General features: G+C 44.6%; 2 protein-coding genes across 2 annotated transcripts in view; one reads left to right on the forward strand and one right to left on the reverse strand.

Annotated features, from left to right (window-relative positions):
* The window catches only part of LOC117370949 (calmodulin-binding transcription activator 1-like), a 60490-nt gene extending 58590 nt beyond the window's left edge, over positions 1 to 1900 (reverse strand). The window contains exon 1 of the mRNA XM_055221848.1: positions 1876 to 1900. Coding sequence (XP_055077823.1) covers positions 1876 to 1900 — 25 coding nt within the window. The remainder of the gene's footprint in view (positions 1 to 1875) is intronic.
* A 4541-nt stretch (positions 1901 to 6441) lies between these two features.
* On the forward strand, positions 6442 to 21184 carry LOC117370951 (dnaJ homolog subfamily C member 11-like). Its single transcript, XM_033966504.2, has 16 exons — positions 6442 to 6532; positions 7730 to 7859; positions 8480 to 8553; positions 9156 to 9257; positions 9557 to 9688; positions 10573 to 10695; positions 11544 to 11617; positions 12158 to 12347; positions 13355 to 13440; positions 13688 to 13804; positions 14250 to 14405; positions 15382 to 15451; positions 17794 to 17851; positions 18139 to 18275; positions 18534 to 18663; positions 19545 to 21184. The coding sequence occupies exons 1-16, from the start codon at positions 6458 to 6460 to the stop codon at positions 19574 to 19576; spliced, it is 1686 nt and encodes a 561-aa protein (XP_033822395.2). The 5' UTR covers positions 6442 to 6457; the 3' UTR covers positions 19577 to 21184.
* Positions 21185 to 21765: the final 581 nt, after the last annotated feature.

The following is a 21765-nucleotide window of genomic DNA, read 5'->3' on the forward strand; positions in this document are numbered from 1 at the left end:
GTCGTTCTCTGTGTTATTCACTGTGTCGTTCTCTGTGTCGTTCTCTGTGTCGTTCACTGTGGTTCACTGTCTCATTCACTGTGGTTCACTGTATCGCTCTGTATTTTTCTGTCATACTCTGTGTTTACTGTGTCGTTCACTGTGCCGTTCTCTGTGTAGGTCACTGTGTCATTCACTGTGTCGTTCTCTGTGTCGTTCTCTGTGTCGTTCACTGTGTAGTTCTCTGTGTCATTCTCTGTGTCGTTCTCTGTGTCATTCTCCGCGTCGTTCTCCGTGTCATTCACTGTGTTGTTCTCTGTGTTGTTCTCTGTGTCGTTCTCAGTGTCATTCACCGTGTCATTCACCGTGTCGTTCACTGTGTCGTTCTCTGTGTCGTTCTCTGTGTCGTTCACTGTGTCGTTCACTGTGTCATTCACTGTGTCATTCTCTGTGTCGTTCTCTGTGTCGTTCTCCATGTCATTCACTGTGTGGTTCTCTGTGTCGTTCTCCATGTCATTCACTGTTGTTCTGTGTGTTATTCACTGTGTCGTTCTCTGTATTGTTCACTTTGTCGTTCTCTGTGTTGTTTTCTGTGTCGTTCCCTGTGCTATTCATTCTGTCGTTCTCTGTGTGGTTCTCTGCTGTTCACTCTGTTGTCCTCTGTGTTGTTCTGTCGTTTTCTGTGTGGTTCTCTGTGTCGTTCTGTCGTTCCCTGTGTGGTTCTCTGTGTCGTTCTGTCGTTCTCTGTGTGGTTCTCTGTGTTGTTCTCTGTGTCGTTCCCTGTGCTATTCATTCTGTTGTTCTCTGTGGTTCTCTGCTGTTCACTCTGTCGTTCTCAGTGTCATTCTGTCGTTCTCTGTGTCTTTTTCTCGTCAGTAGAAACATTGCCTAAAACTCTGCGAAATATGTATTTGTTTGTGATCTGCCGCGTGCACGTCCTGTGCTATGACCTTAAACTGACACAGATGCCATCACACGAGGCACGAGCTCTCACCTTCACCGCTCCTCCTTCTCATCATCATCATCCTCCTCCGCGCGAGCACAAGGCGCGCACACACACACACGAGCCTCCATCTGTGGCCCGGACCCGAGCACGCGCGTGATCACCCAGAACGAGGCTAATCCCGCGAGCACGCGCAGAGGAAACACATGCACACGCGCAAGCGCTCACTCGGGTCTCGTGCTGTTTGGGGACATTAGACACAGACTCAGCCTGTTCTCTCCCACGTCCGCACTTTAAACCTGCTGCTGGTCTCACAACAAAAACAGAACTAAACATTTACGTCATGTTTGTCCTTACAGAGGCACGTCCCCGTGAAGCGCGCGTGTGTGTGCAGTCCCCACAATGTGATGAATACACGCCCACGCACGCTCTCGTGCACGCGCGACACGCACGCACACAGAGGCATCAGAATTCCTCCAGCATCACCACTACCACCGACACCACCACACCAGCCCCACCAGCATCAGCCCCAGCAACACTACCACCAGCCCCATCACCAGCTCCATCAGCATCATCATCACCAGCATGTACCAGCTCCATCACCATCAGCACCATCATCACCACCAGCCCCAGTATCACCCGCACCAGCCCCAGTACCAGCCCCCTCTCAGTGCGCTTCAGTTGCGCCTGTCAGCTGCAAAGCGCTGACAGGCGCAAACCCGGTGCGGTGTTTGTGACGCGCTATTAAACGCCGCTGTCCACGGGCGCTAATTCAGCACCATCCTCCTCCTGCGCCTCCACACCGGGACTGCTCTGAAAATGACAGAGAAACGCGCACCTCCCCGCGGGTCCGTGTCGGGGTTCGGACCCTCTCCATCCGGACCTCACCTCGTCCAAACCCGCGTGCAAACACCGAGTGCGCGGACACATATAACCCCATCCTGGTGTCTTACCTTCCGGCTTGTTTTCGGTAGCCATTTCCCCTCATCCCTCCTCCTCCACTCCTCTTCCTCCGCCTCCTCGCCTCGTGATGGTGGGGGGGACACGGAGAGGACAGCTCAAGGAGGAGGGCGGGCCGCAGGAGCAGCTTCTGGGGGGCGAGCCTGCGCGTGAGAGCCTCCTATTGGCCAGGGCGGTGACTGACACCTGGGCCTTAAAATAATAATAATAATAATAATAATAATAATAATAATAATAATAATAATAATAATAATAATAATAATAATAATAATAATAATAATAATAATAATAATAATAATGGTTAAAAAAACAGACAAAAGAAAAAACGTCCACAAAAGACAGAAACATTGTTTACACTATTACAGAGAAGTCTTTAAGGACCACTTTAATCCTGGTTTTGTTCTGGTTTAGACCTGGTTTAGATCTGGTTTAGTTCCGGTTTAGTCCCAGTTTAGTCCCGGTTTAGTTACAGTTTAGACCTGGTTTAGTCCTGGTTTAGTCCTGGTTTAGTCCTGGTTTAGTCTTGGTTTATATCTGGTTTAGTCGTGGTTTATATCTGGTGTAGTCCTGGTTTAGTTGTGGTTTAGACCTTGTTTAGTCCAGGTTTAGTCCTCGTTTAGTTCTGGTTTATATCTGGTTTAGTCCTGGTTTATATCTGGTGTAGTTCTGGTTTAGTCCTGGTTTATATCTGGTGTAGTCCTGGTTTATATCTGTTGTAGTCCTGGTTAATCCTGGTTTAGACCTGGTTTATGTCTGGTTTAGTCCTGGGTTAGTCCTGGTTTATATCTGGTTTAGTCCTGGTTTATATCTGGTGTAGTCCTGGTTTAGTCCTGATTTACTCCTGGTTTAGTCCTGGTTTATATCTGTTGTAGTCCTGGTTAATCCTGGTTTAGACCTGGTTTAGAATCAGAATCAGAATCAGAAGACTTTTATTGCCATAGTCTGTGAACACAGTTCACAAACTAGGAACTTGCTTCGGTGAAAAAGTGCAACATAAACACACTGAATAAATACAGTCCTGGTTTAGTCCTGGTTTATATCTGGTGTAGTCCTGGTTTATATCTGGTGTAGTCCTGGTTTAGTCCTGGTTTATATCTGGTTTAGTCCTGGTTTATATCTGTTGTAGTCCTGGTTAATCCTGGTTTAGACCTGGTTTAGTCATGGTTTAGTCCTATTTATGTTTGAAGCTGTATTTTCTCTTTTCTCTCATTTACCACCTATAGCCTCCACTCTCCTCTTCCCTTAACATGCTCTCTCTCCTCTTCTCTCTCTCTCCATCAACCCTCCTCTTCTCTCTCAATCCTCTCTCCTCTCCTCTCTCCTCTACTCCCCTCCTCTCTCCTCTCCTCCCTCCCCTTTCCTCTCCTCTCTTCTCCTGCCCTCTCTCATCCCTCTCTCCTCTCCTCCTCTCCTCCTCTCTCCTCTCTCTCTGTCCTCTCTCTCTTGTACGTGTATATCGGAGGACACCTTGAGAGTGTCCCGTAGCGCATCCTTTCCTCTCTCCTCTCCGCCTGTCCTCTCTCCTCTTCTCTCCTCTCTCGTACGTCACTCTTGAACGTGTATATTGGAGGACACCTTACTGTGTCCCATAGCGCATCCTCAACTCTCCTCCTCTCCTCCTCTCTCCTCTCTCCCTGTCCTCTCCTCCTCTCTCCTCCTCCCCTCTCCTCCTCTCTCTCGTACGTCACTCTTGTACGTGTATATCGGAGGACACCTTGCTGAGTCCCGTAGCGCATCGTCATCACATCATCACAAACGCGTTCACGGCTACGAACCACATGCACGCGCACGCAAAAAACAATGAGAAAAAGCGACGCAAGGTCGAAGCGCGCGTCATGATATACCGCGCACGCGCCGAACTTGACTGGAATTTAAATGAGCAGAACAGAGGCGACCGGCAGGCGGCGCTGTTAAGGCTCCACCACCCCGTGTGTTAGATGCTCTCCCCAAACAGGCTCTGAAATGTGATTCTTGTTTTAGTTTCTTCTCTCAAATCCTCTCAGATGTCAAAGGACGTGTTTAAAATGTGATTTTTGACATGAATCTTGAGTTAAAAACACATTTATAATAAATCTGTCATAAAATCTGCTAATTAGACGCGTTTTTCCCCCAAACAACTGGACTAGTTTGTGTGCAGTGCGCGTGGGCCGGAGCCGGGCTCTCATTGGCTGGAGGGAGCTCGTGGTGCTGAAAGGACAGCTCCAAGCGCGCCTACGCAGACTCCTGAGTCTGCGCACTGCAGTCTGACAGAAAAAGAGGAGAGAGAAGAGGACAAGAGAGGAGAGAGAAAAGACGGGAGAGAAAAGGAGAAGATTAGAGAGAAGAAGAGGACAGGAATGAGGAGAGGAGAGAGAAGAGAAGAAGAGGAGAGGAAAGAAAAGGAGAGAGAAAAGGAGATGAAGAGGAGAGAGAAGAGGAACGGAGGAGAGGAGAAGAAGAGAAGAGAGAAGAGGAGGAGAGGAGGGGAGAAGAGAGGGGAGAAGAAGAGGGGAGAGGATAAGAAGAAGAGAGAGAAGAGGAGGAGAGAAAAGGAGAGAGAGAAGAAGTGGAGAGGAGAGAAAAGAGAAGGAGAGGAGAGACAAGAATGGGAGAGGAGAGAAGAGAAGAGGAAAGAGAAGAAGAAGAGAGGAGAGAGAAGGACAGGAGAGAGGAAAGAGGAGAAGAAGAGGAGAGGAGGAGAAGAAGAGGAGAGGAGGAGAGAGAAGAGGAGAGAGGAGAAGAAAAGGAGAGGAAGAGAAAGAAGAGTAGAGAGAAGAAGAGGAGTAGAAAGTGTAAGGGACAAAATAGAGCTGAAAATAAAACTTTACAACATGTCGCTATATTGGTTCTAATTGCTCATTTAAACAAATGTAAAACGTACAAAACTCAGCATATACCATCCAAATATGAAAATGAACCACACAAACACGAGAATGAACTGCCCAATTACGAGAAAGAACCATCCAAATACGAAAATCAAATGCCCAACTATAAGAATGAACCACCCAAATATACGAATGAACCAGCCAAATATGACAATGAACCGCACAAATACAAGAATGAACCATCCAAATACGAGAAGGAACTGCCCGAATACGAGAATGAACCTTCCAAATATGAGAATGAACTGCCCCAAAACGAGAAGGAACTGCCTAAATATGAAAATGAACATGCAAATATGAGAAGGAACCACCCAAATATGAGAATGAACTGCCCAATGAACTGCCCAAATACAGGAATGAACTACCCAAATATGAGAATGAACTGTCCAATAAACCGTCAAAATATGAGAACGAACCGCCCAAATATAAGAATGAACTGGCCAAATATGACAATGAACCGCACAAATACGAGAATGAACCATCCAAATACAAGAAGGAACTGCCCAAATATGAGAATGAACCGATCAAATATGAGGATGAACCACCTAAATATGAGAATGAACTGCCTCAAAACGAGAAGGAACCACCTAAATATGAAAATGAACATCCAAATACGAGAAGGAACCACCCAAATATGAGAATGAACTGCCCAATGAACCGCTCAAATACGAGAATGAACCACTCAAATATGAGAAAGAAACTGTCCAAACACAAGAATGAACCGCCCAAATATGAGAATGAACCAACCAAATATGAGAATAAACTGCCCAAATACAAGAATGAACTGGCCAAATATGAGAATGAACTGACCAAAATACGAGAATTATCTGTTAAAATATGACAATGAACCGCCCAAATACGAGAATGAACCACCCAAATACGAGAATGAACTGCTCAAATATGAGGATTAAACCAGTTTAAGGCAGATTTAAGAGTAACAGCTGTTTGTTAAAGGTCCATATACGCTGATCTAATGTTTCCTCATCTCACACAGACCTGGAGCTGTGTTTTATGTTTTGGAGGAAATAACATCATGACTTAAACCTCACAGGGTCTATGTGAAATGAGAGCTTTAAGATGAAAGTAGAGCTGCAGCTTCAGTACCATGGTCTAAAGGTGCAAATGAACAGGATGAACACATTTTACTAAACACGTGGACAAGGAGATTTAGACAAAACTGGAACACTTTAAAACTTTATATGGTTATTTTGACCTTTGACCCTTTAATAAATTACATCTCTAAGCGAACTTTAAACTTAACATCTTTGAGTAATGTTTATACTGTTTACACTAATACTAATGAAGAAATAAGAATAACAGTTTCATTAAAAATATTAAATAAACACTGTAGCACTTGGCTCGGCTGGCATTTAACGTTTCGTTTGTTTGTTTGTTTGTTTTCCTTTTGTGCTTGTAATCTAAAGAGACACAAATATGTAACATTTGACACGATAAAAAAAAACAAAAAACCAAAAAAAAAACAACCCATGTTTGTCATCACACTGACTCATATTACGCCTTAAACTGTCTGATTTACCGGGAAGACGCGCCTCATGTTGAACTTTACCTCAGTCTCTCCCTTTGACCTCAGTGTCACATATCGGGCAGCAGAGGGCGACAGATCTGCTTCCGCACGCCGCGGGACTGTCACCGCTCTGGACCAATCAGATGACAGGACAGCGGGGGCGGGGGCGGGGTTTGGGCAAACGCAAACATGGCGACGTCCTTAGAAGATGATGGCGAGCCGAATAACCAGGATTATTACTCTCTTTTAAACGTCAGAAAAGAGGTAAAAAGTGGACTTTAATTAACAAAATAGTGGCTTTGTGTTGGACTTTTGACTGTTCGTGTTTGCGTTGCGGTTTTGGAGAAATTACATCGCGAAGTTGATAAATCTAAGCTCCAGATGATTGAATGAGACCTCCTCCTCCTCCGGGACAGACCGGGGTATTTCAGCACAGTTTATCTTAAATCAGACAAATACTGCAAATTAATATTATTCTGCAGGACGCTGGAGAGTTTTATAATATTCCAGAATTCACCATTTTAGCTCTAGATAATAAATAGATAATAAACTGATGATGGTGGTATCAAGCTCTGCTCCTCACTGTGTGTTACAAGACTGTCCAGGATTATTACACTATATTAATATTATTACAGTATATAATAATAATAATAATAATAATAATAATAATAATAATAATAATAATATTATCAAAGTATATTGATATTATTATTATTACTACAGTATATTAATATCCATAGTAGTAGCATTAGTGATCATTTGTGATTGTATTTTCAGCTGCTTTATTTTTGGTTTGAACAGATGCTGTTTTTGCTGATGACTGATGTGTTTAACTTTTCTTGTATCAAACCATATTTTCTTAAGTATGATTTAATGTGTTGGACTTTTAATGATGGCTGTATATACATAAACATTTCTTTAGCTTCAGACTGTTCTTCTCCCATTAGAAATTTTTAAATAAATCAAATAAAAAATGTTACTCAATGTTTCAGATTTTAGTATCGTCATCAGTGTAAGTGTCCCACAAAATACCAGTTTGAATAATGATAAAAGAACTGCACCCAACTAAACCAGAACTAAACTGAGACTAAACCAGGTCCAAACCAGGTCTTAACCAGGACTAAACCAGGACTAAACTGGGAGTAAACCAGGACTAAACCAGGACTAAACATTAAACAAGAATAAAATTTTGTTTTTTATTCATAAGACCAGGGTCATTTACTCAGCTGCTCTATGGTCTTTACTCTCTCTTTCTCTCTGTCGATAAAAATCACAATCATTGTTTATGCAACTCCTCACCCTCTCATCCTCACCCCCTGGTCCTCACCCCCCCATCCTCGCTCCCCCCGTCCTCGCCCCCCTCACCCTCCTTCCCCCTCCTCACCCTGTCGTGACCTCACCCCCTGGTCCTCACTCCTCGAGTCTTTACTCTCTCTTTAACAATCACACTTTGTATTTTAGGCGACTCTGGAGGAGCTGAAGGCGTCCTATCGCAGACTGTGTATGCTCTATCACCCAGACAAACACAGAGACGCAGAGCTCAAACGACAGGCCGAGCAGCTGTTCAACCAGGTGCAGACGGCGTTTACAGGTGAGAGCGAAGGGGTGAGGGGGTGAGGATGGGGGGGGGGGACGAGAGGGAGAGGACAAGAGGGTGAGGACGAGAGGGAGAGGACAAGAGGGTGAGGACGAGAGGGTGAGGACGAGACGGAGAGGACAAGTGTGACTTTCACATGTTTCGTTTTCTCTGAGTGTGACATTCACAGTGACATGTTTCAGTTTTTCTGAATGTGGCGTTCACATATTTTGTTTTCTTACAGTCACGTTCACCTTGACATGTTTCAGTTTCTGAGTGTGACGTTCACATGTTTCAGTTTCTCTGAGTGTGACGTTCACATGTTTCAGTTTCTCTGAGTGTGACGTTCACATGTTTCAGTTTCTCTGAGTGTGACGTTCACATGTTTCAGTTTCTCTGAGTGTGACGTTCACATGTTTCAGTTTCTCTGAGTGTGACGTTCACATGTTTCAGTTTCTCTGAGTGTGATGTTCACATGTTTCAGTTTCTCTGAGTGTGATGTTCACATGTTTCAGTTTCTCTGAGTGTGATGTTCACATGTTTCAGTTTCTCTGAGTGTGATGTTCACATGTTTCAGTTTCTGAGTGTGACGTTCACATGTTTCAGTTTCTCTGAGTGTGATGTTCACGTTTCAGTGCTGAGTGACGATCACGCTCGAGCGATCTACGACATCTTTGGGAAGAAAGGTCTGGAAGTGGAAGGATGGGAGGTACGTTTAAATAAACATTGAATCCTCTGACCCTCTGAGCCTCCTTTGCCTCTCTCCTCAGCTCCTCTCCTCATTTGCTCCTCTCCTCCTCCTCTCCTCTTCTCCTCTGCTCCTCTCCTCCTTTCCTCTCCTCCTCCTCTCCTCTGCTCCTCTCCTCTTCTGCTCCTCTGCTCCTCTCCTCCTCTGCCTCTCCACCTCCTCTCTTTGTCTCCTCTGCTCCTCTTCTCCTCTCCTCCTCTCCTCTGTTCCTCTCCTCCTCTGACTCTCCCCTCTTCTCCTCTCCTCCTCCTCTCTTTTTCCTCTTCTCTGCTCCTTTCCTCCTCCCCTACTCGCCTCCTCCCCTCTTCTCCGCCTCTTCTACTCCTTTCCTCCTTCTCTCTCCTCCTCCTCTGCTCCTCTTTTCCTCTGCTCCTCTCTTTCTCTCCTCTACTCCTCTCTTCCTCTGCTCCTCTCCTCCTACTCTCCTCCTCTCCTCTTCTCATGCTCCTCTCCTCGTCTGTTCCTTTCCTCTCCACCTCTTCTCCTTTCTTCTCCTCCTCCTCTCCTCTCCTCCTCCTCTCCTCTTCTCCTCCTCCTCATCATATTAATAGTGTGTTTTTTAGGTTGTGGAGAGGAAGCGGACTCCTGCAGAGATCAGGGAGGAGTATGAGAGACTCCAGAGGGAGAGAGAAGAGAGGAGGCTGCAGCAGAGGACCAATCCCAAGGTGAATTTCAGAATAAGACAGAGAGTAAAGTCTCAGCCAAGGCCCTGCAGTGTGACCTCGCAATAGAAGCAACCAGCGTCCAGACCTGCTCATAGACAGTCTTATATAAGTCTGAGTCTGGACACGTTAGATGATTTGGATCGTCCATTGTAACCTGTGATTACAATGGAAATATGACACATAAAACGTCTCTGTCTCTGACCCCTGTCCTCTGTCTCTCGCCCCGTCCCCACGTCTCATCCCTGTCCCTTGCCTCTGACCCCTGTCCCCTGTCTCACGCCCCTGTCTCTCATTTCCAGGGGACCATCAGTGTGGGGGTGGACGCCACAGACCTGTTTGATCGATACGATGAAGATGATTTTGATGAAGCTCCGAGCGGTGGCTTCCCTCACATCGAAATCAACAAGATGCACATCTCCCAGTCCATCGAGGTACGACATGTCCCACATGTCCCACATGTTCCACATGTCCCAGTCCATCGAGGTATCGAGGTACGACATGTCCCACATGTCCCACATGTTCCACATGTCTCAGTCCATCAAGGTACGACATGTCCCACATGTTCCCCATCTCCCAGTCCATCAAGGTATGACTTGTCCAACATGTCCCACATCTCCCAGTCCATAGAGGTACCACATGTCCCACATGTCCCACATCTCCCACATCTCCCAGTCCATTGATGTGCGACATGTCCCACATGTCCCACATCTTCCAGTCCATTGAGGTACGACGTGTCCAACATGTCCCACATGTCACAGTCCATAGAAGTATGACATGTCCCACATTTCCGAGTCCAGTGAGGTACAACATGTCCCACATGTCGCAGTCCATCAAGGTACCACATGTCCCACATCTCCCAGTCCATCGAGGTACGATATGTCCCACATCTCCCAGTCCATCAAGTTATAACATGCCCCATATGTCTCATATTTCCCATATCTCCCAGTCCATTGAGGTACAGCATGTCCCACATGTCCAACATGTCCCATTCCATCGAGGTACATCTCCCACATCTGTCAGTGAAGTCCTGTCAGTGTCTTCCTGCTCCTCTCTGTAAACTCTGTTCCTCTTCCTGCTCCTCTCTGTAAACTCTGTGTTCCTCCTCTTCCTGCTCCTCTCTGTAAACTCTGTTCCTCTTCCTGCTCCTCTCTGTAAACTCTGTTCCTCTTCCTGCTCCTCTCTCCTCTCTGTAAACTGTGTTCCTCCTCCTCCTCTCTCCTCTTCTCCCCTCTGTAATCTCTATGTTCCTCCTCCTATTCCTCTCTCCTCCTCCTGCTCCTCTCTCCTCTATGTAAACTCTGTTCCTACTCTTCAGGCCCCTCTGACAAACTCCGATACGGCGGTGCTGTCGGGCTCTCTCTCCACTCATCATGGAAACGGAGGAGGCAACATTGCCATGACGATTCGCCGCGTGACATCAGCGCGAGGATGGGGCGAGGTTAGACAGAAAACAAAATGTCTCTGTAAATATGTTAAAGTTTAAGCAGAGGTTTTCAAACTTCCACAACATGACAAGAATATATCAGAACTAGAGCTGCCAGCAGTATCGAGAATCGGGTATGGATCAATACCAAAACGAGTATCGAAACTAGATACTCATGTTTCACAGGTATCGATATCGAAAAAGTCCCACTGGCAATGAATCACTAGTATACACCCATGGACCATTATGAACCTACTGGACTAAACCAGGACTAAACATGGACCAAACCAGGACCAAACAGGACCATGGACCACTATAGAACCTACCTGGACACTGAGGGATTACACAGATAAGATAATAAGACATGTGGACGAGCACACGCCACAGACTGGGAAGTGACTGAGTGAGTGTGATGTCACCCACAGCTTTAGCTCCACATGAGGATCGCAGTTATAACGGCTAATGTGGAGCACAGTTCCATATTTGGAATTCTGACCATGAGTGTCAGAGCAACCAAAGAGCCAGTCAGGAGTGAGGCTGCTAAGTGAGGTTAATACAAACATTTAAGACCAAAATGACAAGTCTGACAGCAGTAGTTACAGAGAGAGGGGGGAGTTTTTACACAGAAAGTAAATTGGACCTCGAGACAGTGGAGCCAGGAGTGCATCCATGATCACTTCCTGATTGGAACGCAGCGGCTAGCAAGTTAGCTATGTCCATTTATATATACAGTTTATGGTGTCAAGTCTATTCTTTAGTATGTGAAATTTTAAATGTATCGTGATGCTGCATTTTTCTCCAGCTGGACTCTAGTTTAAAGTGGAAGGTGCTTTGTGTGACCTCTGACCTCTTGTGTTTGGCAGGTGGAGTTTGGGGCGGGCGACGTTCTGGGGCCGGTCGTCGGGTTAAAGATGTTTAGAAACGTGACTCAGAGATGGTGAGATTTACAGCCTCAGGTAGAGCTGGACCCAGACATGTCTCTGTAACCACAACTGCATTTCACTCCTTTCCTCCATCTGTCCTTCCCCCATTTTCCCTCTCTATCTTTCTCTCTCTCCCTCTTTCTGTCTTCCTGTCTTTTCTCTCACCCTCTTCCCTTTATCTTTCTCTCTTTACCTATCTCTCCCATTTCCTTCATCTCTCCCCTCTCCTCTCCATCACCCTCTCTCCTCTCTCCCCCTCTCTTGTCCCCCCCACTCCTCTCCTCTCTCTCACTCTCTCCCTCTTCCTTTCCTTTCTTTCTCAGTTGGATGACCAGTCAGTGTGGTGTCCAGTTCTCTCTTTTTCCTCTCTTCTTCTCTTCCTCCTCCTCCTCCTCACCCTCTTCTTCTCTTTCTCAGTTGGTTGACCGGTCAGAGTAGGGTCAAGTTCTTTCCTCTCCTCCTCCTCACCCTCTTCCTCTTCGTCTCTTTCTCAGTTGGCTGATTGGTTAGTGTGGTGTCCAGTTCTCCCCTCTTCCTCTTCGTGTCTTTCTCAGTTGGATGACCGGTCAGTGTGGTGTCCAATTCTCTCCTCGTGGCGTCAGACCGTCCTGTTCTCTGATGGCGGCTCGTCACCTGGACGGTAATACCATGGGCTACCTGCAATGGCGCTGGGGTCCCAACAGCGCCATGACGACGAGCATCGTCCGAGACACCAAGTCCACGCACTTGACGCTCGCCCTACAGGTAACACAGCTAACCTCACCCTGCAGCTAACATGGGGAACTGCAGCTAGCCCCGCCCTGCAAGTAACACAGGGAACTGCAGCTGTAGCAGAGTGGTTAGCCCTGGCTCTAATAATAATAATAATAATAATGATAATAAAATGCTTTAGTCAGTGTTATTACAGTGTTATTACACACTTAGGCATACATTATAACATGATTATTTCAGTGTTCTCACAGTGTTCTGACAGTGTTCTCACAGTGTTCTCACAGTGTTCTCACAGTGTTCTTAGTGTTCTCACAGTGTTCTCACAGTGTTCTCACAGTGTTCTCACAATGTTCTCACAGTGTTCTCACAGTGTTCTCACAGTGTTCTCACAGTGTTCTCACAATGTTCTCACAATGTTCTCACAGTGTTCTCACAGTGTTCTCACAGTGTTCTTACAGTGTTCTCACAGTGTTCTCACAGTGTTCTCACAGTGTTCTCACAGTGTTTTCACAGTGTTCTCACAGTGTTTTCACAGTGTTCTCACAGTGTTCTCACAGTGTTTTCACAGTGTTCTCACAGTGTTCTTACAGTGTTCTCACAGTGTTCTCACAGTGTTCTCACAATGTTTTCACAGTGTTCTCACAGTGTTCTCACAGTGTTTTCACAGTGTTCTCACAGTGTTCTCACAGTGTTCTCACAGTGTTCTCACAATGTTCTTACAGTGTTCTCACAGTGTTCTCACAGTGTTCTCACAGTGTTCTTACAGTGTTCTCACAATGTTCTCACAATGTTCTCACAGTGTTCTCACAGTGTTCTTACAGTGTTCTCACAATGTTCTCACAATGTTCTCACAATGTTCTCACAGTGTTCTCACAGTGTTCTTACAGTGTTCTCACAATGTTCTCACAGTGTTCTCACAGTGTTCTCACAGTGTTCTTACAGTGTTCTCACAATGTTCTCACAGTGTTCTCACAGTGTTCTCACAGTGTTCTTACAGTGTTCTTACAGTGTTCTTACAGTGTTATGACTCCTCCCTGCAGCTGGGGGTTCCACACTCGTATCTGATGCTGAGTTGTCAGTACAAGTTCCAGGACGAGGATCAGACCAGAGTCAAAGGCTCACTCAAGTACGATCAGAAAAACAAGTTTTTACACAAACAAAATGAGCCGTGGAAATAATGCATTATAATAACTATTTTTATTTGTCCTCCCCCCACCCCCGTCTCCTTGCCCTCTCCCTCCTTTTCCCTCTCCTCCCCCCTCCACTCCCTCTCCTCCCCCTCCAACCTCTCTCCCCCCTCTCCTCTCCCAATCCTCCCTCTCCTCTCTCTACTCTCCCTCTCCTCCCCCTTTCCTCCCCCTCCCTCTCCTCAGGACGGGTTGGTTTGGGACGGTGGTAGAGTACGGTGTTGAGCGTAAGGTCAGTCGTCACAGTGTGTTGTCTGCGTCGGTGAGCGTTGGGATTCCTCAGGGTGTCACCCTCAAAATCAAGTAAAATCTTTACTTTCATTCCATGTTTATCTCGTTTTGTGTTTTTTTTAGAGTCACATTGATCTGATACTGGTATCGAACATTGGCTCAGTCGATATCCTGATGGACAGATAACTGATGTTATAAGACTGTTTACAGGTCGTGGTCTCAGAAAGTCTCAGAATGTTTGAGAATATCAGCTCCAGAGCACATTATTTTAATTTTTGTTTAAATTAACTAAATGTTGTTTTTAGTCGCTGCTCAGGTATCAGTATCGAAATTGGTATCAGAACTGAAAAAGCCAGATCGTTGCATCTCTAAATATGACTGATGATATCCCCTCTCTGTCTCCCCCTGTAGGCTGAGTGTACATCACCTCTCTGTCTCCCCCTGTAGGCTGTGTGTATACATCACCTGTCTCCCCCTGTAGGCTGTGTGTATATCACCTCTCTGTCTCCCCCTGTAGGCTGTCCCGGGCGTCGCAGACTTACCTGTTCCCGGTTCACTTGACTGATCAGCTGCTCCCCTCTGCAGTGTTCTACGCCACAGTGTGCCCCCTGCTGGTGTACCTGGCCGTGCACAGACTGGTCATTGTTCCCTGCACTCAGGCACAGAAAGAGCAGTCAGTACCTTTAGTCTTATTAGAATATAAACACACTGAGTTTCTGTTTTATTTCTAAACCATTGGGAAAACTTGGGCTGCCTCATGGTCTCATTATAATGCATTCATTTTCCAAATATACCCATTATTTTAAGTCCTAAAACATGAACGTGACAAAAACATGGTTAAAAGACACAAAGGACAGAATAATGCACGATATTCTGAAAAAACATAGACTGTATATATAAATGGACATAGCTAACCGGCTAGCATAGACTGGATATATAAATAGACATAACTAACCTTCTAGCCACTGTGTTCCAAACAGGAAGTGGTCCTGGGTGCACTTTCGGCTCTATCGACTCTGTCTCCAATTCACTTTCTGTGTAAAAACTGTGGCCCCTCTCTCCATAACTGCTGCTGTCAGACTCATCATTTGGTTGTTAAATGTTCATATTGACCTGCTCTACATGATCCTGGATTTTTTATTTCACTATTGTGTCTGTAAATCAAGACATAAACATTAACAGGCAAATCAGGCGCCTTCTTTCTTCGAGGTCGCTCCCACTAGCATTAGCAGCAGGTTTGATTGACAGTGTTGCTAAGCGCCTGTTCCCTGCTAAACCAGCAGTGCAGGAAGGGTACCTTTAACATCCTCGCTCAGAATTGGATCTTTGGAACTCTGCTCCACATTAGCTGTTATATTCGTTAGCCTCGATGAGCTTCATGTGAAGCTGAAGCTGTGGGTGACGTCACACTCAGTCATTTATTTACACAGTCTGTAGTTCTGATATATTCTCAATAAAAACTCCGGACATGCTAACCACACTGGATATGCTAACCACACTGGACATGCTAACCACACTGGACATGCTAACCACACTGGACATGCTAACCACACTGGATATGCTAACCACACTGGACATTCTGACCACACAGTCCTTCTCTCCAGACTCTTGTGTCATGTTCGGGATTATAATGGCTGTGTTGTTTTCAGAGAGCTGGAGCTGCAGAGGATAAACTCGGCCACGGATATCGCCAAAAAGAAACAGGAGGCAGAGTCGGCCGTGAGTAAAATGAAAAACAAACTTATTCACAATTAAAGCTGCAATATGGAACATTTCTAGTGATGGATCTGCTACCTGCTTGTCTCCATGGAGATGTTATTACATTACCTGAAATATTCTACAATATGGCATTAATGGATTTTTATTTATTTTTTATTTTTATACCAATATTTAGCTTTAAGTACAGTAAGGCTCACGCACGTGTCTTAAAGGGGTGTGACTCTGTTCACACACGTGTCTTAAAGGGGCATGACTCTGTTCACACATGTGTCTTAAAGGGGCGTGATTGTTCACACATGTGTCTTAAAGGGGCATGACTCTGTTCACACATGTGTCTCAAAGGGGCGTGACTGTTCATGTGTCATAAAGGGGAATGGCTTTGTTCACACATGTCATAAAGGGGCAAGGCTCTGTTCACATGTGTCTTAAAGGGACATGACTCTATTCACATGTGTCTTAAAGGAGCATGACACTGTTCACATGTGTCTTAAAGGGGCATGGCTCTGTTCACATGTGTCTTAAAGGGACATGACTCTATTCACATGTGTCTTAAAGGAGCATGACACTGTTCACATGTGTGTTAAAGGGGCGTGACTCTATTCACATGTGTCTTAAAGGGGCATGGCTCTGTTCACATGTGTCTTAAAGGGACATGACTCTATTCACATGTGTCTTAAAGGAGCATGACACTGTTCACATGTGTGTTAAAGGGGCGTGACTCTATTCACATGTGTCTTAAAGGGGTATGACTCTGTTCACACGTGTGTCTGAAAGGGGCATGATTCTGTTCACATGTGTCTAAAAGGAACATGACTCTATTCACATGTGTCTTAAAGGAGCATGACACTGTTCACTTGTGTGTTAAAGGGGCGTGACTCTGTTCACACATGTGTCTTAAAGGGGTGTGACTCTGTTCACACATGTGTCTTAAAGGGGCATGACTCTGTTCACACATGTGTCTGAAAGGGACATGACTCTATTCACATGTGTCTTAAAGGGGCATGACTCTATTCACATGTGTCTTAAAGGGGCATGACTCTATTCACATGTGTCTTAAAGGAGCATGACACTGTTCACATGTGTGTTAAAGGGGCGTGACTCTATTCACATATGTGTCTTAAAGGGGTGTGACTCTGTTTACATGTGTCTTAAAGGGGCATGACTCTGTTCACATGTGTCTTAAAGGGGCATGACTCTGTTCACACGTGTGTCTTAAAGGGACATGACTCTATTCACATGTGTCTTAAAGGGGCATGACTCTATTCACATGTGTCTTAAAGGGGCATGACTCTATTCACATGTGTCTTAAAGGAGCATGACACTGTTCACATGTGTGTTAAAGGGGCGTGACTCTATTCACACATGTGTCTTAAAGGGGTGTGACTCTGTTCACACATGTGTCTTAAAGGGGTGTGACTCTGTTTACATGTGTCTTAAAGGGGCATGACTCTGTTCACACATGTGTCTTAAAGGGGTGTGACTCTGTTTACATGTGTCTTAAAGGGGCATGACATTGTTCACGCGCATGTTTTAAAGGAACATGACTCTGTTCACATGTGTCTTAAAGGGGCATGACTCTGTTCACATCTCTTAAAGGGGCATGACTCTATTCACATGTGTCTTAAAGGAGCAAGACACTGTTCACATGTGTGTTAAAGGGGCGTGACTCTGTTCACAGATGTGTCTTAAAGGGGTGTGACTCTGTTTACTTGTGTCTTAAAGGGGCGTGACTCTGTTCACACATGTGTCTTAAAGGGGTGTGACTCTGTTTACTTGTGTCTTAAAGGAGCAAGACACTGTTCACATGTGTGTTAAAGGGGCGTGACTCTGTTCACAGATGTGTCTTAAAGGGGTGTGACTCTGTTTACTTGTGTCTTAAAGGGGCGTGACTCTGTTCACACATGTGTCTTAAAGGGGTGTGACTCTGTTTACTTGTGTCTTAAAGGGGCATGACTCTGTTCACACATGTGTCTTAAAGGGGCATGACATTGTTCACGCACATGTCTTAAAGGGGCATGACTGTTCACATGTGTCTTAAAGGGGCATGACTCTGTTCACACGTGTGTCTTAAAGGGGCATGACTCTGTTCACATGTGTGCTAAAGGGGCGTGACTCTGTTCACATTTGTCTTAAAGGGGCATGACTCTGTTCACAAGTGTTTCTATGAAGATATTCAAGTTTAATGCCATACTGTGAAGCATTACTGGCAAAGCAATAACATCCATGGAGACAAACAGGTTCCCTTCACCAGAAAAGTTACAGAGTGCAACTTTACAGATTCATTTATTTTGCTTAGTTTTGTTTTTTGCATAAACTTGCGTATTTCTGCTCCTGTGTTTCAGGTTTTACTGATGCAGGAGTCGGTCAAGAGGATTATAGACGCGGAGGAGTCCAAGATGGGTACGACACAAAAACACAACATGTACATTTTGGAGATGTAACAGACTAATAATAAAGTGTTACAACTCCAAGTCTGTTTTTGAGGAGGAGAATTAGAACATAGATTAAAGCTACAAGAGCCAGTTTGTGTAAAACATTTAATATCAAAAATCTTAAACACATCCATAAGATTTATTTGTCTGGTGTTTTATATTTTGTTGTAGTGTTTTTATATTTCGTTCTCGTGTTTTATATTTATTTGTTTCATATTCTGTTCAGGTGTTTTATATGTGGTTCTGGTGTTTCAGGTCTGATCATTCTGAATGCCTGGTACGGGAAGTTTGTGTCGGAGCTAAAACAGGAGAAAAACAAAGTGATCGACGTCACTGTTCCTCTGCAGTGTTTAGTCAAAGACTCGAAGCTCATCCTCACAGAGGCCTCCAAGGTACAAGAACAAAACCTCTGATTTAGACTTGGTTTAGACATGGTTTAGTCCTGGTTTAAGCCTAGTTTAGACCTGGTTTAGACCTGGCTTAGATCTGGTTTAGACCTGGTTTACACCTGGTTTAGTCCTGGTTTAGTCATGGGTTAGTGATGGTTGAGTCATGGTTTAGATCCAATTTAATCCCGGTTTAGACACAATTTAGACCTGGTTTAGTCCCGGTTTACACCCGGCCCTGGTCCGGTCCCATCTCTGTTCCAGGCTGGTCTTCCTGGGTTCTATGATCCGGCTGTGGGGGAGGAGAAGAGCCTGAAGTTGTTGTATCAGTTCAGAGGCGTCATGCACCAGGTCCTGTCTGCAGACACCGAGGCCCTGAGGATCCCCAAGCAGTGTGAGCAACACCACCTGCCCCACCACCTGATAAAACACTACCACCCGCCGAAACACCACCCGATAAAACACCACCCACCCTGACACCACCTGATAAAACACCACCGCCCTGACACCACCCGCTAAAACATCACAGCTTAAACTACACCACCCAATAAAACATCACCCACTTAAACTACACCACCTAATAAAACACCACCCGATAAAACTACACCACCTGCATAAACACCACCCGCCAAATACCGCCCGATGAGACACCACCTGCTAAAACACCACTCGCTTTAACACCGCCCACCTAAACACCGTCCGTTTAAATTACACCAACCCTTTAAAGCACACGTGTCAAACTCAAGGCCCGGGGGCCAAATGCGGCCCACCACATCATTTTATGTGGCCCTCGACAGGGTAAATTAAAAGGAATGATGGACTTAAAATGTCATTTTATCAGGAAATACGCAGTTACACTGCCATGTCTTTACATCTAGGCAAATGCATACGCAATATTTGTAACTTGAATAGGCAATAAATACAGAAACAGTTAATTAAAAAGTTAAAAAAGTAGTTAAATTCATTTTACATCTGGCCCTTTGAGGGCAGCCATTTTGCTGATGTGGCCCTCAGTGAAAATGTGTTTGACACCCCTGCTTTAAAGTCTCCACCAGTTTAAAGTCTCCACCTTAGCTCCACCACTCGTTTAAAGTTTCCTCTTTACTGTGTTGTGAAACACTGGTCCAAAGTTATTTGTGACAGTTTCAGTTTGAAGTGTAGCTCCTGTACTGACCCACAGGGGGCAGCAGTGTCACTGTTTCTTGTGGAACTTCACAACAAATGTTTTTATTTTCATTTATGATGAGTTTTTCTGATTCTTCTTTGTGTTTGCAGCTCACAGAATCGAGTCCACAGAGTCGTCCTAGAGTTTCGACGATAAACCTGGACAGTTACCATAGCAACAGTATTTTTTCTGCCACACAAATTGTAAAAAAAAGATATGAACCTTACATTACCTGTGGCAGAAGAGCCGACAGGTGTGACCGACAGGTGTGACCGACAGGTGTGACCGACAGGTGTGATCGACGGGTGTGACAGGTGTATTTCTAACACATATTTGTGTTGAATGCAGATGTGACCAGGTCTGGATGTTCTTGGCCGATGTCTTTAGACATTAAGCAGCTTTAGATGATTTTCGTTCGACCTGAACCACGTTTGTGTTTTATGGATCATTTTATTGTGTTTTATTGTCATTTTATTTATTTATCTTAATTGTGTTTGGATCTGCCTTTACAAACATTTAAACATAGAGTTTAAGAAGGAGCTGCCTCAGCCACAGACTGAAAGATATTTACAGTCAGGAGCCAAAAAGTACTCGAGTAAGACTAACGTTACTTCAAAATAATATTATTCAAGTAGAAGTCCAGTAGTGCTCCAAGTAATGACTCAAGTAAGATTAAAAGTTATTTAGGAAAAGTACTACTTACAAGTAAGAGTACTGTTACACTGAACAGTATATTACTCGAGTACACGATTACTGTTACACTGTACAATATATTACTAGAGTAAGAGTACTGTTACTTCAATGAAAATATTACTCGAATAAAAGTATGCTGCTAAAAGAGTACTCTGAAAAGTACAATTTCTTTAAAAAGTTGTTCGAGTAAATGTTACTCAAGTACTACCACCTCTGTGAATTGTATATAATTATTTACAAATTAAAGATGTACTGTGTAACTTTTCTCCATGGAGATGGTATTGGTTTGCCTGGAATGTTCTATGTCATTAATCCCGTCCATCTTATTTACAGGTGTGTCATTGTTCAAAGCTTGATAAACATGCATTCTCCACAGATCTGACCTGTAACTTGGTCTGGTGGTGTCACCTGTTTGTCTCCACGGCGACAGATGCATTTACGGGCAAAGCGACAGAGTTGTTAAGCGATGATGTCACTTCCGGGTCATAGCAGATTTGTTTTTGTTCCATGTCAAAAGTGCTTCAGCTCAGACTGTGTCAAATATGTGGATACTATAGTAATAATCATAAAACAGGATTACCGGTGTGTACGTCTCACTGACGTCACCCCTAATGCTAACTTAACCTGAGTTAGCTTAGCCTAGCTCACCTCCCTCGTACACTTTCTGTCACAGTTATATCTAGATCCATGGTCATAAGTGTGTTTGCTTTAAACGACTGCAGTCTGTTTAGCATCAGAGATGAGGATCAGAACAAGACAAAACCAAGACTTTGTTTTTTGTTGTTATCTGCATTTAAATTCAAAAGACCAATTGCCCAACACCCGCCTCTTAAAATGGCCTGTGGAGGGCAGTGGATTTCCATTTGTTTTGTTTGTAATTCTAAACCTCTAAAATATCTGCATTGTCATTCTATTGTAATGAAAGTCAAACTTTGGATGCTATGTCTTTAGTTTGACCCTGAACTGCTTCAGCCACAACATTATGACACATTTCCATTAAAGCCACACTGTCACTTTTCTGTTGTGGTGTCACTCATCAGTTTGTCTCCATGGATTTGTCACTGTGATTAGGGACACACCAATTTGATACTGCTATCGGATATCGGTCCAGTCAACATACATCATATAAACTGAAGTTCAGTCCCAGTTTAATCCTGGTTTAATCCCAGTTCAGTCCTGGTTTGGTCCAGGTTTAGTCCCAGGTGGTCATAATAGTCTGGCTGATCTTTTCAGTCCATAAATATTAAACTGTGTAAATGTTTAAATGTCCACATGTTATTTATTCTGCAAAAACTGCAATAAAATACAAACATAAGAGACAAACCTGTGTGGGGGTGGGTCTTTCCTACATGTGTTTGTTAGCAGGTCTTTTCTGTAGGTGTGTTTGTGGGCGGGTCTTTTCTGTAGGTGTGTTTGTGGGCGGGTCTTTTCTGTAGGTGTGTTTGTGGGCGGGTCTTTTCTGTAGGTGTGTTTGTGAGCTTTTCTACAGGTGTATTTATGAGTAGGTCTTTTCTACAGGTGTTTGTGGGCGAGTCTTTTCTGCAACGTAACACGTTCGCATCCGGCTCATTCTGGAGATGTTACACGTTTCTCGGCTCATTCTGGAGGCATAACATGTGGAGAAACAGCTGAGGCGGC

Source organism: Periophthalmus magnuspinnatus, chromosome 5, assembly GCF_009829125.3.
Source record: "Periophthalmus magnuspinnatus isolate fPerMag1 chromosome 5, fPerMag1.2.pri, whole genome shotgun sequence".
Classification (NCBI taxonomy): Eukaryota; Metazoa; Chordata; class Actinopteri; order Gobiiformes; family Gobiidae; genus Periophthalmus; species Periophthalmus magnuspinnatus.

Bases quoted from the DNA above. Each gene is read 5' to 3' on its own strand.
- LOC117370951 (XM_033966504.2), top strand. From the start codon at position 6,458: ATGGCGACGTCCTTAGAAGATGATGGCGAGCCGAATAACCAGGATTAT. The intron at 10,696-11,543 runs GTTAGACAGAAA...TGTGTTTGGCAG, and splicing joins CAGCGCGAGGATGGGGCGAG to GTGGAGTTTGGGGCGGGCGA. The intron at 18,276-18,533 runs GTACAAGAACAA...TCTCTGTTCCAG, and splicing joins TCCTCACAGAGGCCTCCAAG to GCTGGTCTTCCTGGGTTCTA.